Source organism: Emydura macquarii, unplaced genomic scaffold, assembly GCF_026122565.2.
Source record: "Emydura macquarii macquarii isolate MOO-44397 ecotype Brisbane River unplaced genomic scaffold, CSIRO-AGI_Emac_v2 contig_1300, whole genome shotgun sequence".
Classification (NCBI taxonomy): domain Eukaryota; kingdom Metazoa; phylum Chordata; order Testudines; family Chelidae; genus Emydura; species Emydura macquarii.
The window spans coordinates 2,003,344-2,021,419 of record NW_027131437.1 but is presented as its reverse complement, the minus strand read 5'-3'; the positions used below and the strand labels follow the sequence as shown (position 1 = coordinate 2,021,419).

The window sequence follows — 18,076 nt, the reverse complement described above, 5'->3', positions numbered from 1 at the left end:
GAGGATGGGGTAGATTGCACCCTCAGCAAGTTTGCGGATGACACTAAGCTGGGGGGAGTGGTAGATACCCTGGAAGGTAGGGATAGGATACAGAAGGACCTAAACAAACTGGAGGATTGGGCCAAAAGAAATCTGATGAGGTTCAACAAAGAAAAGTGCAGAGTCCTGCACTGAGGACGGAAGAATCCCATGCACAGCTATAGACTGGGGACAGACGAGCTAGGCAGCAGCTCTGCAGAAAAGGATCTGGGGGTAACAGTGGATAAAAAGCTGGATATGAGTCAGCAGTGTGCCCTGGTTGCCAAGAAGGCTAATAGCATATTGGGCTGCATTAGGAGGGGCATTGCCAGCAGGTCGCGGGAAGTGATTATTCCCCTCTATTCGGCATTGGTAAGGCTGCATTTAGAGTTTTGGGCCCCCCACTACAACAAGGATGTGGAGAAGTTAGAGAGAGTCCAGCGGAGGGCAACAAAAATGATGAGGGGGCTGGAGCACAAGACATATGAGGAGAGGCTGAGGGAAGGAACTAGGCTTGTTCAGTCTACGGAAGAGAAGAATGAGGGGGGGATTTGATAGCAGCCTTTAACTACCTGAAAGGGGGTTCCAGGGAGGATGGGGCTAGGCTGTTCTCGGTGGTGGCAGATGGCAGAACAAGAAGCAATGGTCTCAAGTTGCAGGGCGGGAGGTCTAGGTTGGACATTAGGAAAAAGTTTTTCCCTAGGAGGGTGGTGAAGCACTGGAATGGGTTACCTAGGGAGGTGGTGGAATCTCCATCTTTAGAGGTTTTTAAGCTGAGGCTTGACAAAGCCCTGGCTGGGATGATATAGCTGAGGTTAGTCCTGCTTTGAGCAGGGGGTTGGACTAGATGACCTCTGAGATCCCTTCCAACTCTAATATTCTATGATTCTATGATTCTATAATCATGATATGCTAAATAAGTACTAGCAGAGCATATTTTGGGGACATGTGACTCCTTTGGGAAAAGGGTATAAGTACTGGGTAAATATCAACATGCCATATAGACATCCCAATTAACATCTGAAGTGAGACATTAGAACCAAAGTCAGGGTAGCCAACACCCTACCACAAGGGACCATTAAATAGATCAGGTACTCAAGAAGAATACCTAACATCCCATCACAGGCCATTGGGCATATTTACCTCTAGTAGTCAAAGATCAGTCAATTGCCAAACTAGGCTGTCCCATCAGACCATCCCCTCTGGAAACTTGTCAAGCTCAGTCTCTAAGCCAGCTAGGTTTTTTACCCCCACTGCTCCCCTTGGGAGGCTGCTTCAGAACTTCACTCCCCTGATGGTTAGAAACCTGCATCTAATTTCAAGTCTAAACTTCCTGGGGGCCAGTTCAATCTCCCTTTGTTCTTGTTTAACTCTTGATTTAAATGAAACAAGCACAGGAACAGTTTCCTTACCTTGTCAGATCTATTTTTAAACTTTCTCTTTATTTTTTAGTAGTTAACATTTAACACAGTACTGTACTATACTGGATTGTACTACATTGGCTTTTTTTGGTCTCTTTCTCTGCCTGATTGCATACTTCTCGTTCCAAATGAGGTGTCTGGCTGACCGGTCAGTTCATAACTCTGAGGTTCTACTGTAACTAAAATAATGACTGGCCTAGAGGAGGGGGAGATCAGGAACTTCTGCTCTTCTTATCTCATAACACAAGAACAAGTGTGCATTCACTGAAATTAAAATGGGGGAAATTCAAAACCAATACAAGGGAATACTTTTTTGCACAATGCATTATTAGCCTGTGGAACTCATCGCCACATGGAGTCATTAAGCCCAAGGACTTAGCAAGATTCAAAAAGGGACTTGGCACCTATCTGGATCATAGGAATACTGGCGTTATCAGAGTTAATGCTCGAAAAAAAATTGTAGAAGGGATTTTTAACCTGCTTCAGGAGCTTCACTTATCAGCTTAGCCTTGCCACGTGTCTTCGTGGTACACACTAGCTTTTCATGCTCTGTCTGTGCAATGGGGGCCTGCTCCATGAGCAGTGCTCCTAGCGCTACAGTCATACAGGGCTTGTCTAGATGGAGTGAGTGCACAGCAAGCTGGGGTGTGATCTACAGTGCTCTAGCCTCTTGTGCTGCCTGTTCCTGTGGACCCTGCCAGTGTGCTTCAGGCGACTCCATTTTGGAACGGGAATAGATCAAAGCACGCTGGGCCACAAAGACAGGGATGCATGGCAGGCTAGTGTGCTGGAGATCTGCACCCCAGCTGGCCGTGCACTCACTGTCAGCTCGAAAAGCCCACAAATGAGTAATAATCTCAGCTCTGACTAGGAGAGGCCAAGATGAGACCATCATGGGAGGCAGGTTATCACACACCTGCTACTTACGGTCTCACACCTGCGCTGTCCCAGTCCTGGGGGCAGAGCCGGCAGGTGTTCCTTCTGAACCCTGAAGATTCACTCCCCCACAAGCCAGCCTGGTCTCGTTTTACTCCTGAATCCTGGCTGCCCAGCAACTGGCAATGCAGGAGCCACCCCTTGTGTTGCTGCCGTTACTGCTCCCAGCTCAGTGGGTCTTTCCGCACATTACTGGTGGGTGGGGATGGGGCCATGGCTCCCCAGAACCTGTGTGGATGGGCAGCACCGCTTCCCCGCTCACACGAGTGCTCTCTTGCTCTGTGCTAGGCGGTCGGCTGGGAGAACATGGCGTTCATTTTCCTGAACCGCTTCCTGGACCTCACAGACGTGAGTAGCGCATCAGGACGAGGATAAAGGCTGCACAGGGGTGGGAGGGAACTGTGCTGTGCTAGCCCATGGGGGGGGGAGGGGGTCTAAGCAAGAATATTCACACACACAATAAATAGGGCCCCCCCTCCCCCCCAGTAGCTGGAATTGCCTGACACTTCAGCTGCTGCCAGTAGAAGAATCAGGAATGAAGCTTCCAGCTAGGCCCTTTCCTGGACCAGGAGACGCCAGCCCTTCGTGTTGGTCGGTTACACGGCAGAGACTCCAGAGACGCGGGCAGGGAGGCTCACCCAGATTCCAAACACCAGCAGCAGCCTCTCAAGTAAAGATCCTGGGCTGGGTCCCAGTCTAACCCTCTTGTCCTTAGCAGCAGCTGCCAGTCAGGGTGCCCGATTCCCCTTCACCTGGACGAAGGGGGGGTCGGGTCAGTCGCTGGCCTGTTGCCTGGGGCGCACTCTGTAGAGAAATGAAAGCGAGCAGCATAATTTATGCCAATGACGATGGCTTTATGGAAAATAGGTCTCACCAGACAAACGTCTGCCTGCCTTTTTGCTGAGATCACAAGCCTGGCTGATAAACCGAGGCGGCTGTAAGGTCTGCGGCTGTAAGGACTGCGCGACAGGCTAGACAAAATTTAGCTCTATGCAAAATCAGTGGTGCCCACATTAAATAGGCTAGCTAGTAGATCGCAACAAGTAAATGGGCAGCTGTTCTCCAGTGCGGGCAGGGGTTCTAGAGGGGCCTGCCCAGGATCTGCGTTCAGCTCCCTGCTATTCAACATCGTTAGTCGTTAGCTGGGAGAACAGACAAACATCACTGATGGTAAAATGTGCAGAGGACAGAAATGGGGACAAGAGGGTTATGTGGCGTGACTCGGGTCACGTGGTTAGCTAGACTCAGTAGCTGCCTTGGTCCCAGGATGTTAGCGAGACAAGGTGGGGGGGCGGGAATGTCTGTATTGCACTAACTGCTGTTGGTGCTGGCCAAGCGTTCGAGTTACGCAGAGCTCGTCCTCCTGGCTCAAGTGTAAGCTCAGTGTAAGTGCGAGCTCGTCTCTCTCTGGCCAACACAGGGTGGTCCAGTAAAAGCTGTTCCCCACCATCGTGTCTTGGAGGTAAGCTGGAGTCATTTGACAAAAGCTGAACACAAGGACATCCATGCAGGTCCCAAGCCAGCTACTGGCTGGCTCAGCAAAGGCGTCCGTCCGGCTGAAAGCGTCACTGAATGCAAGCTGCCGGGGAAGCCGTGGCTGTGTCAGGCAGGAGGCGTGGCAGCTCAGCTCCTGGGATGCTCAGCTCCTGTTTTGGGGCTGCCCCTGCTGGGCCATTGCTGGTGGCAGGTGGTGAGTGCTAGCCCCACAGACAGCATTCTCCCTCTGCCCCTAGGCCATCGAGGAGGGCACGCTGGATGCCCTGGACCATGCTGACTTCCAGAACACAGACATCCCCTTCGAGGTGCCACTCCCAGCGCACCAGCACGTGTCTGTGAGTGTCACCCTGACTTCCCTTAACCCCAGGGCAGGTGGGGGTGCGAGGGGCCCCAGCTCTCAGGACCAGGGTGTGTGGGGAGGGGGGGTGAGGGGCCAGGGTCCCAGCACTTGGGAGCAGGGAGGTAAGTAGGGGTAGCGAGGGGCCAGCCCCCCCCCCAGCTCTCAGGACCAGGGTGTGGGGGAGCGAGGGGGGTAGGGCCCCAGCGCTCGGGAACAGGGAGGTAAGTAGGGGCTGCAAGGGGCCAGGCCCCCCCCAGCTCTTGGGACCTGGGTGTGGGGAGGGGTGGGTGGGGGGGTAGGTCCCCTGATCTCTGGAAGTGGGGGGGGGGCACTAGGGCCCAGGATCCCAGCTCTCACGCACAGGGGGAGTGAGAGACCAGGGTCCCAGCTCTTGGGGAACGGGGAGTGGGCAGGGGGTGCGAGGGCCCAGGACTCCTGTGTCGGGGAGGGTTTGGAGCCCTGGATCTGACCCCAGCCCAGCACGGTGTCAGCGCTGCTCTGTGCTCCACGGCAGGAGGCGACGCGGGAGGAGCTCAGGGACTGGGTGCTCACCATGTCCATGGACCAGCGGCTGGAGCAGGTTCTGCCCCGAGACGAGCGGGACACGTATGAGGCCTCGCTGGTGGCTGCGAGCACGGGCGTGCGCTCCCTGCCCTGCCTGCTCACCGGTGAGTGCCCCGGCCCCCTGCACCAGAGGGTGCTGCTGCTGGAGCGTGAATGTGGAGAAAGGCCTTAGGGGAGCAGAATGTGGCTCTGTGCAAGTCCCGTAGGGCGGGCACCCCGTAGCAGGGGGATGGCGGGGGTTCAGTGCCAGCGTGGCGGGAAGGTACCCCATAGCAGGGGGCTAGGGGGGTGCAATGCCAGGGATGCAGGGAAGGCACCCCGTGAAGGGAGGGGTGGGGGGTCCGCGTTGCTGGTGGTGCCCGGAAGACGCCAGCTCAGCTCTTCCCATCCCCCAAGCCATGCCAAGGGGGGGGGGGCGTGTGTGGGGGGGGTGTGCAGCTGGCCTCTGGCCCACCCCACACACAGTCTCATTTGCCCCCTGCTGCTGGGCCGGGCCCCTCCCATTGCCCTGAAGGTTGGCATTGGCAGGGGTTGAGGCTGTGTCCCCTGCCTGCCCTCAGGTGCTGAGGGGTGGGGAGGGGGTGATGCCTGAGCGGGGGGGCAGAAAGAGGATTGGGACCCCGGGTGGGGGTGGCTAGCTGGGAGGGTTGGGACCCCAGGAGACAGGATTGGTGAGGGGGCAGACCTGGCGGCAGGGGAGGCAGGATTGGGATTGGGGGGGGGGGGGGCGTTTTTGCAGCAGGGGAGTCACACACTGGCGGGGGAACTGCAGCTGACAGCTGGTGCCGGCACTGTGGGTTTTGGGTGGGGCCCTGGCGCGTGTGAGCCTGGCAGGGGCATCACAGGCTGTTGGGAGCCTTCTCTGCCCGCTGGTGGCACCACTGGGCCGGCCTCTCGCAGCCGAGGGCCCGGCTCCGGCTCTGGCCTGTTCTCTAAGCACCCAAGCCAGGCCCCTGGGTGTGGTGGGGTGCGGGGCAGGGTGGCTCGGGCCCTGCTCACCGGCCCCTCTGTCTGTGGCCAGGCTACCCTGTGCTGAGGAACAAGGTCGAGTTCAAGCGGCCTGGGAAAGAAGCCAACAAGGACACATGGAACAAATTCCTGATGGCTGTCAAGGTGAGGGGGGGGGGACAGGACCTGTCTTCATGGGAGGGGGCTCTGAGCTGAGCCCTGGTTGGGGGGCAGCCATCCGTGTCCCTGCCCAGCACCCTCTCAGCTGCCCTAGGGCCAGAGGATGCAGCGACGGGCATCCATGCTCCCTTGGCTGGGAACTGCAAAAGCTGACCCCAGCCCAGGGCAGCCCCGCCACAGGGTCTCAGCCTGGCCCAGCCGTAGCCAGTGGGTGCATTGTCCTGCTGGGTCCCCCCCCTCCTCTGCCCACAGCCGGGGGGGCGCAGGGAACCAGGTTGTGCCCACACCCCGTCCTCCAGTCCAAGGGACAGGAGCCACGGTTGCCATCGTGTAGAGAGGTGGGCGCCCCTGTGGCAGGAGGCATGCTAGGCGTGAGCAATGGGGGGGCTGGGCCCAGCAGGCGCCTGGCTGTGCCCATGCTGTGGGGGCAGAGAGGGGCGATGCACTGTCCCCCCTGGAGCTGTTCAGCTTCACGACACCCCCCGGCTGCCAGCTGCAACCCCAGGGGCTGCGCCCAGCCGTGCCCAGAACCGCTTCTCTCTTGCAGACGTCCCACAGTCCCGTGTGCCAAGACGTGCTCAAGTTCATCAGCCAGTGGGCCGGGGGGCTGCCTAGCACCAACTTCTCCTTCCAGTGAGTGTCGCAGTGACTCTGCCGCTGTGGGGCTGAGCCCCGCCCCTCGCCCTCTGCCACGCCTCATTAAACAGGCTGTGTCACCCCACCGTGGCCCTGGCTCCTGTGTCCAGCCCGGCCTGCCACGCCTGAGCTTGGCTTGGCTGTGGACAGCGTCCCCTTGCCTCCAGCTCTGACTGCGGCCGCGCATGGCACCCAGCAGCCGGCCACACGCGACCCAGGAACCGAACAAGGGTCGCTGCCCCATGGGGGGCCAGAAGGCAGGTCGAGATCGGGCTACGCCCAGCGGAGGCCAGCGCACGTCCAGGGCCCTGCTATCTCCAGCCCACGCCCCCCAGGCCAATCGCGCTGGCTAGAGGATGGCAGTGGTGTGGCAGGGTCAGGGGGCAGGGCTTAGTGTAGGCTGGGCCCTTCCTCAGCCCCCTAGCCCATGAGGTGCAAGTGTGGGGGAGGTTCCAGGGCTGAGCACCAGGCCCCTGGGTATGCACCCCACAGAATCCTCTAGAGCAGAGGCATCCCGGGATTAGGTCAGAGACCTGGTGGCAGGATGGCCTCAGCATCACTCCCCCCTCCCCACATAGCCCCAGGGTCAGGCTCCTCCCCCCGCACACACCCCACCCAGCGCCAGGCTCCTCCCCACATGCCCCACCCAGCGCCAGGCTCCTCCCCCCACACACACCCCATCCAGCAGCAGGCTCCTCCCCACACGCCCCACCCAGTGCCAGGCTCCTCTTCCTCCTCTGTTACAAGTTCCTTCCTGGTGTAGCCCAGCCTCCCCCCACACAGCTGGGAGGGCAGCTGGCTGTTGCTGAGCCTGGGTAGCTGCCATCAGCCAAGGGCCGTGCCACAGACAGGCCCACTTGCAGGCAGCTCCCCCGAGGGTGGGGGGGGGCGGGGAGGCGCTTGGGGAACCGAGTCCCAAACCACTGAGGATTCAAGGTGGTTGTTTATTAGGCTGGTGCAGAAGGGCCAGCTCTGGTGCTAGGTGCGGTACAGGCTGAGGAGCTGCCTGCCCCTGCCCCGCCACCAGCCCAGGCACACCCGCAGCATGCCCGGGGTGAGGGCAGCGTAGTGCCACGGCTGGACTGGGGGGATGGGAACAGACAGACGAGCACCGACGGGCAGGGAAACTGAGGGTACGACTAGTGACACCAGGCCCAGAGAGTCCAGTCCAAGCTGCAGGGAGGGCTCTGGGTGTCCAGACGTGCCTGCTGGGGCTGCTGCTGCCCCTCCGCACCGGAGCCGCTGGCAGGCTCCTTTCCCCCAAGGCCATGCGGGGGTGGGAGTCAGCACAGCCTGCCCTGGGAGGGCTGGACTGCCAGCGCGAGGGGGACAGCCATGGGCGCCCCGACACCAGCAGGAACGTGGCTGGCCATAGACAGGAGCCCAAGGAAAACCATGCGGTGTGGGGCAGCTGCCCCCTCGTCCTGCCTCTGCCATGGGGCAGCAGGCGCCTGCAGGCAGTCATGGCCGGGACTGAGAGCAGCACCTGCGAGAGAGAACGAAGTGTCCAGCGTTGGTGGCGGCACTGCCAGCAGCCCGAGGCCTGGCTGGGCGCCCACAGGCAGCACCGAGGGCCGCAGCGGCCGGGCCGGGGGGGGGGGATGAGGCCTGGCGCAGCCAGGAGGCGGATGGGGGCGGGTGACAGGATCCCCACCACATGGGGAAGGCTGCAGGGGTTGAGCAGCTTCCAGCCAGGCTGGGCAGACCCACGGGCCATGTTCCTCCCTCCAGGGCTGGGCCACACCCAGGTCTCCTCACCTCTGTCACTAGGCCCGGGCCCCGCCCTCCACTGCCAGCAGCTGGCGTAGCTCCTGCCTGCGCCTGTCCTCAGGTGGCATCTCCTCCTTCGCAGCCGCCGCCGCCTCCAGCTGGGAAGGGAAGGGAAGGGCTGAGATGGGTGTCCTGGGAACCGGGTCCCCTGTGGCAGACTGGGGCCGTGGCTGGGACGACTGAGCACCCGGGGGGGTGGGCAGGGTTATAAGAGCCAACCTGCCCCAGAGCAGGGTCCCGCTAGCTCAGTGTCCTGGCTGCCCCAGGTAGCCAAACCCAGGTGCGTCCCGGTGCGAGCAGCGATCGCGTGACCCGCCCCAGCAGCTGGCAGCCACGAGATTAGGGTCGCCAAAGCAGGGGCGTGTCCCTGCCCGGCCTGGCTCATGGCCGTTGCTGGACCCAGTCTCCAGGAAGGTCTCTAGGGCTTTGCCCTCAGTTCAGTTTGGGCTGCCAACGGGTTCCACAGCTGGACTGTGCAGTGTGGGGCTAAGTGCAGCCGCCTTTTGTGTCACACCTGCTGCCTGCTAATGACCGGGGTGCCCCGGGCCCTGTGGTGTGTGACGGGGTAAGTGACAGTGTCTCTGCACCAGTCACACTTGTACAGCCCCGCTCAGGTGTCCCTTTCCTCCCGCTAAACAGTCCCCGGCTGGTTCTGCTGCTGTGGCAGCTGGGCCGTGCCCTAGCTCGTTTGTTGCCTGTCTCTGCCCGCGGCCAAGGCTAACGTTTGTGTTGTGAGAGGGGGTGACCAGTGTGGCCGGCAGGATTCACAGCGCGGGCATCCCCGGGGTGTATGTGGCGGCATCATGGTATTTACGGGCTTAGCCCTTCCCTGATGGGTCCCAACAGGCCTCAGCTGTTCTGGCTGCACGCTGCTGTCAGCACCACGCCTGCAGAGCCAGCCACCCCAGAGCATGGTGGCCAGCCCGTTATCGGCACTGGGGACAGCCCCGGTCCCTGCACTGCAATCCAGCCCCACCCAAAGGCCGTACCGGGCTGACCCTGCACCCTCCAGACCCATGCTTGCTCTGATCCCTCCATTCCCCGCCCATCCGGGGCAGCCCCTCTCGCTGGGGGCTGGGGAAACAACCCCTGGGACACTGTGCTGGGGTTACAGCCGCTGACTGCCTGGCGCACAAGCGGACAGACAACCCCCCGAAGCGCTGGTGGCGGGGCGGGAGGGAGGAAGGGGGCGGGTCGGGTTGGAACGGGTCCTACCTGCTCGCGGAGGTTGGTGTCTGCGCAGGGACCGAGGCCGCGGAGGATCAGGGACACCACACAGCACCTGCCGGAGAGCACGGCCTCCAGCGCTGCCATCACCATGCAGGGGAACCAGAGCGCCAGCGCCGTGTCCTGTAGGGGAGTGCACAGTGGGTGGGGGGGAGGGCAGGGCGCCAGGAGCTGGGCGCCAAGAAGGGGGCATGCAGGAAGCAGGGGGAAGCCCGGCCCTCCGGGGCAGGGGGCTGCCCTGGGCCGGCCCCGCAGCAGGGACTCACGTAGATGCGGGTGGTGTCGAAGGGGCAGTCGTTGGTCACGATGGCAGCCCGAGCATCGGCTGGGAGAGCGGAGCTGTTGCAGCCCATGATCAAGCGTTGCCCGCTGCTGGCCACCGTGAGGGCGATGGCCAGGGCCAGGCCCAGGCTGCAGGCAGCAGAGAGCAGGCAGTTCAGCAGCGAGACGCAGAGCAGGGCCCAGTGCTGCAGGCAGAGACCAGAGCAGGTGGGCGACGGCTGGGGCAGCCCCGTGGCATAGCCACGCCACCTCCTGGATGGGCTGCTGCCCCACCCCATGGGCCCTGGGGTGAGGTGGACAGCAGCTGCTGGCCCCCACCTCTCCCCCCAAATCAGTGGCTTCGGGGGGGGGGGCTCCACAAAGGTTTGTGAGGCAGGAACCCCTCACCCTGTGCCAGGGCAGCATCCTCCAGCGCCTGGGGCAGCTGCCCCCAGCTGAGTCTCTCAGGGCTGCCAAAGACTCCATCCCCGCCCCCAGCCCTTTGTGGGCCCAGCCCCCCCCGAAGCTGCAGGGGAACCGAGTCGCCCTACCTCACCCGTTCCAGCCACCCTGCCCTGGCCTCAGCTCCTGGCAGCCCCTCTAGCCTGGTAGCTTCCTCTGTGTTTCTGGCTTGTACCAGCTGCTCCCGTTGCCAGCGCAGACAGGCTCCTGCACTGCCTTGTGTCCCAGGCCCCACTACTGAGCCTACCGCGGCCTGTGGGGAAGGGGCCGGTCCAGCCAGGCTCAGAGCCAACGAGGGGCCTGCATCAGCACCTTGGTGCATTGGCCCAGTCACATCCCCCCAATTCAGTGCCTGGCGGTATGGGGCCCCATGGAGCACTGGGGGGTGGGGAGCACCAGGCAGGCTGTACCTCTGCAGAACCAGCTGGCCCCACCCTGCCCGGGGCGGCAGGTCTGTGTGGCTAGCACACAGCAGGGCCCTGCCCTGGGGCGATCTGTGCGGTGCCGACCATGGGGAGGAAGCTGTGGCCTTATCAGCATCAGGTGTGGCCAGCTGAGGACAAAGCTGCAAACACTGGTGTGCGGCAAAGCCTGCTGGGAACACGCAGGCGGCACCGAGGGAGCAAGGTCCAGGGGCGCGGCGGCGCTGCAGGAGCTGGGCCACAGCCCCGAACGCGGCTTCCTGCATGAGCTCAGCCCCGGCGTTCCCAGGCTGCAAGACCCGGGCGCCCACTCACCAGGGCTGCACGGTGGAGGTTCTGGGACACCAAGATGGCCACAATCCCGGCAGTGATGCTCTAGGGAAAGATACATGGGTCAGCCACCCCCCAACGCCTGGTAGCGCCGTGTGTAGGCCCCACCCCCACCTGCCCCACAACCAGAGGCTGAGCCCTTGGGGCATGACAATCAAGGTGTCCCTACCCCCCACGGGGTGCACCACACCCACGCTCAGAGCCGGGGGGGAGGGGCGGTTGGCTTTAGCCCCCGGTAGCGCTCCGCGAGAACCCAGCTGTGGGGTGGGGGTTTGGGAGCAGCAGGGCTGGCATCGCTCATGCCCAGCGCCCCACTCACCAGCAGCCCCGAGCCCACGGCGATGAGGTTGGTCGTCGTGTACTCGGAGGTGACGGTGCGCTCGGGCCTGGCCACGTGGCGCAGGACGGTGCCGTGCACGATGGCGCCCAGCACGAAGTTCAGGTGGCCCACGACGATCAGGGTGATGCCGGTGCGCGTCAGGCGCTGGGGCCCCCGCCCCGGGTCTGCAACAGAGGCCGGCCTGGTTGGGGGCGGCTCGTCCCGCGGCTGCGGTGGGGCCGCAGCCTCAGGCTGGGCTGGACCCCGCCCGGGTGGAAGGGGGGATCGGCCTGGCGCGGCGGGGACAAGGGGGGGTTGGCTCTGCTTTGAGCAGGGGCGGGACGAGCCACCGGGTCCCCCCCAGGATGCGGACACGTGCGCGGGGGGGTCGGGGGGCCACGCACAGACTGCGGGGCTGGTGCCCGGGGGCGTTTGTCGGGAACGGGGGGGGCAGCGCTGGGCCGGGGGGGCCGGTCTCCCTCCTCCCCCCGGGATCCGGCTGCCGCCTCCGGAGCTGGGCGGGGCGGGACCCCCCGGACTCACCGAAGCCGCAGATGCCGCCGCCGCCGCTGCAGCCCATCCCGCCGGTTCAGGGCCGGGCCGGGCCGGCAGCACCTCCGCCGGGCCCAGGGGCGGGACCGGCTCCGCCCCGCATCGGCCTCACAGCGCGGCGCGGAACCCAGGAGTCCGGCCTCCCGCCCCTCCCCTCACCCCTCCCAGAACCCAGGGGTCCGGCCCCCGGCAGCACAGCGCGGGGCTCACGTTCCCCTCCGAGCCCGGCCTGGGGGTCCCGCTCTGGGGCTCAGCCGGTAGTTCACTCCGCGGGCGGGTGCAGGAGGGCAGGAGCCCCCGGGCCGGGAGGCCCCCCAAGGCAGCAGCTTCTCCCCTGGTGCCCAGCCCCCCCTGCACGGCCGGAGTTGATCCCCCCCCCCCACTAGGCTAGAGCAGCCCCGCAGAGGACGAGGCCGCTGGTCCAGTCCTGCCCCTCGCCCCCGCCTGGCCCCCCCACCACAGCCCGCGGCCGGCCCAGCCGGGGGGAGGTGCAGGGAATGGGGGGGGGGGCGCCCTGGCCCAGGCAGGCAGAGGTGCAGGGAATGGGGGGGGGGGGGTCCTGGCCCAGCTCCCCAGCACACATGGCAAAGACACAACGTTTCTTTCTTTACAAAACCGTTTATTAAAAATAGGAAACGATAGAAACGAGACACAGGCGGCTCCAGCTACAGCAGCAGCTACCAGCGGTGGGGCCCGGCTCCGCACAGGGGGCAGGCGGGCGCAAGGGGGGAGAGGAGTGTTTAGGGCAGGGCTCCAAGGCCCCTGTGACTCCCGGCCCCCATGGGGGCAGCTCACCTGGACCCCACAGCTCGAGGCCTGAACACTAGCGGGAAGCTGCAGCAGCCCCTCCCTGTACACAGGGGCCCCCCAGGCCTCAGGTGCCACCCCCCAGCAAGAGCCAGCTCCGAGGTTCCTGCGAGTGCTCCAGGCAGGTGCTTCCAACCACATGCAGCCCAGCTGGGCTCAGGGCCAGGAGAGCAGCTGCCCCTGCCAGCTGCTGTGCAACACAGGAAAACAGGACAGAGGGAGAGCCAGCCGGTGAAGCAGCAGGGGGCTGGGCACGACTGGGGATCCGGGAACCGGGGCAAAGACACGTGTGTCTGCCAGGGGGGGATGAGTACAGAAGGGGGCCAGAGGGAGATGGCAGGTGTGGTGCACACATGGGGGATAGGTACAGAACGGGGCTAGCAGCTGGCAGGTGTGGTGCACAGAGGGGGGAGGGGCACAGAAGGGGCCTAGAGGGAGACGGCAGGTGTGGTGCACAGAGGGGGGATAGGTACAGAAGGGGGCTAGCAGATGGCAGGTGTGGTGCACACACGGGGGCTAGCAGATGACAGGTGTGGTGCACACACGGGGGAAGGACACAGAAGGGGGCCAGAGGGAGATGGCAGGTGTGGTGCACACACGGGGGATAGGTACAGAACGGGGCTAGCAGCTGGCAGGTGTGGTGCACAGAGGGGGGAGGGGCACAGAAGGGGGCTAGAGGGAGACGGCAGGGGTGGTGCACACACGGGATAGAAACAGAAGGGGGCTAGAGGGAGATGTCAGCTGTGGTGCACAGACGGGGGCTAGCAGATGACAGGGTGGTGCACAGACGGGGGAAGGACACAGAAGGGGCTAGCAGACGGCAGGGGTGGTGCACAGAGGGGGCACAGGCGGCTCCCCTCTTCTTTACCTTTAAATAAAAACATTTGTGCTGTGCAAAAAAAGAAATCCCACAAAACTTTATACAATTCAAACCGAACAAACTCCATGCACACGACCTGGGCCCACTGGACGCGGCCCGGCTTGCTGCGCCGCCCCACAACATCCCAACAAAACACGGCGGGAAATAATACTGACTCGCAAAGTCCCCTTTAATAGGCAGGCAGGGCAGACTGGCGCTGGGCCCGGCCACGGCACATGCAGGATGAGGTTCCAAGCGCAGCGTCTAGGGGCTCGCTGGTGCCCTATGCAGATGGACAGACTCAGAAAAGGGTCACGGGCAACTAAGCAAGGCCGGGCAGCCGGGAGGGGCTGCTAGGATGACACGCTCACTGCCGCCAGGGCTCCGTTGCGGCCGTAGTAGAACTTGTTGAACGCCTCTTCAAGTAAACAGGTGAGTCTGCTCTGGTCGGCCTGGGGAGAGCAGAGCGCAGTGAGGAGCATGGAGACAGGCTCTGCCCCAGCGGGCAGTCAGAGGAAGCAGCTGGGAGAGGGAGGGGTGAGCACCCTAGGTACCAGCAGGCCCCATTTCCCTTCCTGCCAGTGGGCTGGGAGGCAGGAGCCCCCACCCCGCGAAGCTCACCTCACTGATGAATCCCAGCTGGACCAGCTCAGCCGCCAGCTCCTGGATGTTGTCGTCTGCAAGACAAAGCAGGAGAGGGTCCTGGAGGGGTGCAGACGGCCCCGCCATGGCCGGGGGGTGCGGGGAGGGACAGATACTTACTGGGCAGTAAGTCACAGCTCAAGTGTCGATTCAATTTGTCTTCCAGTTTCAGCAGCAGCGTGAGCTGCAGGAGAGAAAGGGGCGCATGAGGCACTGCAATCCCTGCATGGATCGGGGGGGTCCTTCCCTCACAGCACAGGGGGCCCATGCCCTTTACTCCCCCTCCACCCCCATTGTACTTCACCTGAACGGCCCCAGCACACACACCCCCCATGGCACCGAACGCACCGTGCCAAGCCAGGAAATGCCAGGCTCCCGCAGCAAGAGGCTGCCCAACTTTGCCCTGGCATGCGGAACTGGCTTTGGGCCGTGCACACAGCAGCCATGCAGGCACAGGCTGCGTGTCCCGGCCCCAGCACCACTCGCCCTGCCCCTGCCACCCGGCGGTGGCCAGGACTCTGCAAACCCTGCTCGGTAACATCCGTAGAGCCTGCCAGGGAGACGGAACGTACGTGGTGCTTGACGCCCTCCTCCACCAGCTCAATGATGCACTGCATGAGCACCACCTGCAACAGAGCAGAGAGGCTGTGTGACGCCCGTGTGGCTGCAGCTGCAGCCACCCCCGGCGTCTCCACACTCACCTTGCGGGTCTCCACCTCAGCAGGTTCTGGCGTTGGGGTCTTCACTGACGGGGGCACAACAGGGGACTTCACCACCTCCTGCTGGGGCTGCTGGGGCCGAGGCATGCCGAAGGCCATGAGCGGGTAGATGCCATTCCTGCAAGAGGAAGCCCGGCGTTAGGGAGGGTGCTTGCCTTCTCCTGCTGAGCGGAGGCAGCAGCCCAGGTACTGCCCAGCGCCAGCCACCTCACAGGGCGGGAGTCTCACAGGCCTCACCTCACATCCTCCAGGAACTTGTCCAGCTCCAGTGCTGGGGACTGGGAGAAGCTGAAAAGAGAAGCCCAGTGAGGTCAGGAGCCGAGCCAAACGCAGCCTGTGCCTCCTCCCTCCCCACCCAGTGCCAGGAGGGCCTTGCCTGACAGTTGTCTGCTAGCAGGAGGCAGAGTCTGGCTAGAGCATAGGGCTCAACGAGTAGTGATCAATGGCTCCATGTCTAGCTGGCAACCGGTCACAAGCGGAGTTCCCCAGGGGTCGGTCCTGGGGCCGGTTTTGTTCAACATCTTCATTAATGATCTGGAGGATGGGGTAGATTGCACCCTCAGCAAGTTTGCAGACGACACTAAGCTGGGGGGAGTGGTAGATACCCTGGAGGGTAGGGATAGGATACAGAGTGACCTAAACAAACTGGAGGATTGGGCCAAAAGAAATCTAATGAGGTTCAACAAAGAAAAGTGCAGAGTCCTCCACTTAGGAAGAAAGAATCCCATGCACAGCTATAGACTGGGGACCGACGAGCTGGGCAGCAGCTCTGCAGAAAAGGACCTGGGGGTAACAGTGGATAAAAAGCTGGATATGAGTCAGCAGTGTGCCCTGGTTGTCAAGAAGGCTAATAGCATATTGGGCTGCATTAGGAGGGGCATTGCCAGCAGGTCACGGGAAGTGATTATTCCCCTCTATTCGGCATTGGTGAGGCCGCATTTAGAATATTGTGTCCAGTTTTGGGCCCCCCAATACAAAAAGGATGTGGACAAGTTGGAGAGAGTCCAGCGGAGGGCAACCAAAATGATGAGGGGGCTGGAGCACAGGACTTATGAGGAGAGGCTGAGGGAACTGGGCTTGTTTAGTCTGCAAAAGAGAAGAGTGAGGGGGGATTTGATAGCAGCCTTTAACTACCTGGAAGGGGGTTCTAGGGAGGATGGGGCTAGGCTGTTCTCGGTGGTGGCAGATGACAGAACAAGGAGCAACGGTCTCAAGTTGCAGGGAGGGAGGTCTAGGTTGGACATTAGGAAAAAGTTTTTCACTAGGAGGGTGGTGAAGCACTGGAATGGGTTACCTAGGGAGGTGGTGGAATCTCCATCCTTAGAGGTTTTTAAGCTGCGGCTTGACAAAGCCCTGGTTGGGATGATATAGATGACCTCCTGAGGTCCCTTCCAACTCTAATATTCTATGATTCTATGAACTCTAATATTCTATGATTCTATGAGTGCAATGTGGGTGCTGGAGGCTCCAGGACTAAGCCCTGCCCTTCAGCTCGGGTCCTCCAAAGAGTTCTTCCAAAGCTGAACACACAAGTAGCATGAAGGGAAATGACGTAGCCCTAACACGACTGTAGGGTCAAGTCTCCCTGTTGAACAGCATGTGAATGCATCACAAAAGAGCAGCTCCCAGAGGGGCTGAATGAGAAGCGGCACTGTGAGCAGAAGGAAAGTCGGGGGGTAGATTTCTCACTCTGCTGCGCAGCTGTTCCCCATCCCTCACTCAGCACTAGGGGAGGAGGACAGCAGAATTTTTGTTTGTGCAGCAGAACAGGCAGGAATAGGAAGAAGTTCCCTCCATATAAAGCAAGATCTTCATAAGGACTTACTTGGGAACCAGCCCAGTAGCATCTACCTACCAGAAGGTGCTTATGAACAGAGGAGCCGCCAGACTGGATCAGACCAGGTTCCATCTAGCCCAATCCCGTCTGACAGTGCCAGCACTGGATAGTGCAGGGGAAGGTGAGAGATGCCTCTGGTAGCAGATTGGGAGAATCTACCCACACACAGACCTCACCATGGTCTCTAACAGCTACAGTTTGGTGCAAGTCCTGAAGCAAGAGGTTTAATGTTGCTGCCACAATTATCCATTGTGAAAGTGCAGCATGTTTGTGTGATCCATAACGTCTTCAGTCCCCTTTTGCATCTTACTAAATCCTGGCCACAGTGACCTCCTGCGGCCGAGCGTTTCTGGGAAAGAATTTCCTTTGATGTTTTAAATTTGCCACCCTTTAATGTAATCGAATGTCCACTCATTCTTGTGCCAGGAGAACGGATGCTCCCAACTCCCACCTCCATCATTTATTTTATACACCTCTGTCATTCCCCCTCTTAGTCTCCTGTCTAAGGTAAAAAAATCACAACCTCTTCCATCTTCCTGGAGAGTTTTTTTTAGGTCCTTGATCATTCTCACTGCTATTCATAGAATCATAGAAGATTAGAGTTGGGAGGGACCTCAGGAGGTATCTAGTGCACCCCCCTGCTCAAAGCAGGACCAACCTCAGCTAAATCATCCCAGCCAGGGCTTTGTCAAACCACAGCTTAAACACCTCTAAAGATGGAGATTCCACCACCTCCCTAGGTAACCCATTCCAGTGCTTCACCACCCTCCTAGTGAAAACCTTTTTCCTAATGTCCAACCTAGACCTCCCCCACTGCAACTTGAGACCGTTGCTCCTTGTTCTGTCATCTGCCACCACCGAGAACAGCCTAGCCCCATCCTCCCTGGAACCCCCTTTCAGGTAGTTAAAGGCTGCTATCAAATCCCCCCTCACTTCTCTTTTGTAGACTATTCTCTACACCCTCTCCAGTTCTGCAAAACCCTTGAGGATGAGGTGACTGTCATCCAGGTACCCCATGTTGGCAGCAGTCAGAGGCACACACAATTATGTCTATACCGAGGGACTTGCGTAGACATGCCCCAATGGACACGTGTTCCCTGTGATTGTCATCTTCATGGTATTTCACTGAAGGGGGCCATGTGGTCTCTATCGAAAGCTACGAACTCGCTGCTCCTCAGTTATTGAGGGATGTATGTCGGCACGGTATTAAGAGTTGTGTAACGTTGAATATTGTGTTCCAGGGCTGCTGGAGGTGAAACTGGGCAGGTGGGAGGGTCCTCAGAGCTAACTCAATCAAACGTGAGAACAACTTATGTCTGTCTACACACC

General features: G+C 61.1%; 3 protein-coding genes across 4 annotated transcripts in view; 1 reads left to right on the top strand and 2 right to left on the bottom strand.

The window, feature by feature from the left end:
* The window catches only part of IFT172 (intraflagellar transport 172), a 122,517-nt gene extending 115,612 nt beyond the window's left edge, over positions 1-6,905 (top strand). The window contains exons 44-48 of the mRNA XM_067550549.1: positions 2,664-2,723; positions 4,109-4,207; positions 4,727-4,880; positions 5,798-5,889; positions 6,452-6,905. Of these exons, the coding sequence (XP_067406650.1) occupies positions 2,664-2,723; positions 4,109-4,207; positions 4,727-4,880; positions 5,798-5,889; positions 6,452-6,541 (495 nt within the window). The 3' untranslated portion in view covers positions 6,542-6,905. The remainder of the gene's footprint in view (positions 1-2,663; positions 2,724-4,108; positions 4,208-4,726; positions 4,881-5,797; positions 5,890-6,451) is intronic.
* A 517-nt stretch (positions 6,906-7,422) lies between these two features.
* KRTCAP3 (keratinocyte associated protein 3) lies at positions 7,423-12,012 on the bottom strand. The gene is made up of 7 exons (XM_067550567.1): positions 11,875-12,012; positions 11,332-11,516; positions 10,998-11,057; positions 9,804-10,004; positions 9,526-9,660; positions 8,299-8,408; positions 7,423-8,026 (listed from the first exon to the last, which is right to left on the bottom strand). Exons 1-6 carry the CDS (start codon positions 11,909-11,911, stop codon positions 8,307-8,309), a joined length of 720 nt encoding a protein of 239 aa, XP_067406668.1. The 5' UTR covers positions 11,912-12,012; the 3' UTR covers positions 7,423-8,026; positions 8,299-8,306.
* A 424-nt stretch (positions 12,013-12,436) lies between these two features.
* Positions 12,437-18,076, bottom strand: part of NRBP1 (nuclear receptor binding protein 1) — a 66,976-nt gene continuing 61,336 nt past the window's right edge. For both annotated transcript variants that reach the window (XM_067550539.1, XM_067550540.1), the window contains 6 exons: positions 15,148-15,198; positions 14,893-15,028; positions 14,764-14,817; positions 14,312-14,375; positions 14,171-14,226; positions 12,437-14,001 (listed from right to left, as the gene is read on the bottom strand). In XM_067550539.1, coding sequence (XP_067406640.1) covers positions 13,903-14,001; positions 14,171-14,226; positions 14,312-14,375; positions 14,764-14,817; positions 14,893-15,028; positions 15,148-15,198 — 460 coding nt within the window. In that variant the 3' untranslated portion in view covers positions 12,437-13,902. The remainder of the gene's footprint in view (positions 14,002-14,170; positions 14,227-14,311; positions 14,376-14,763; positions 14,818-14,892; positions 15,029-15,147; positions 15,199-18,076) is intronic.

Excerpts from the sequence above, each read along its gene's own strand:
- KRTCAP3 (XM_067550567.1), bottom strand. The coding sequence starts at position 11,911 with ATGGGCTGCAGCGGCGGCGGCGGCATCTGCGGCTTCG. Across the intron at positions 11,058-11,331 it reads CCGTGGGCTCGGGGCTGCTG|AGCATCACTGCCGGGATTGT; the intron begins GTGAGTGGGGCG and ends ATCTTTCCCTAG. Across the intron at positions 8,409-9,525 it reads ACACCAACCTCCGCGAGCAG|CTGGAGGCGGCGGCGGCTGC; the intron begins GTAGGACCCGTT and ends TTCCCTTCCCAG.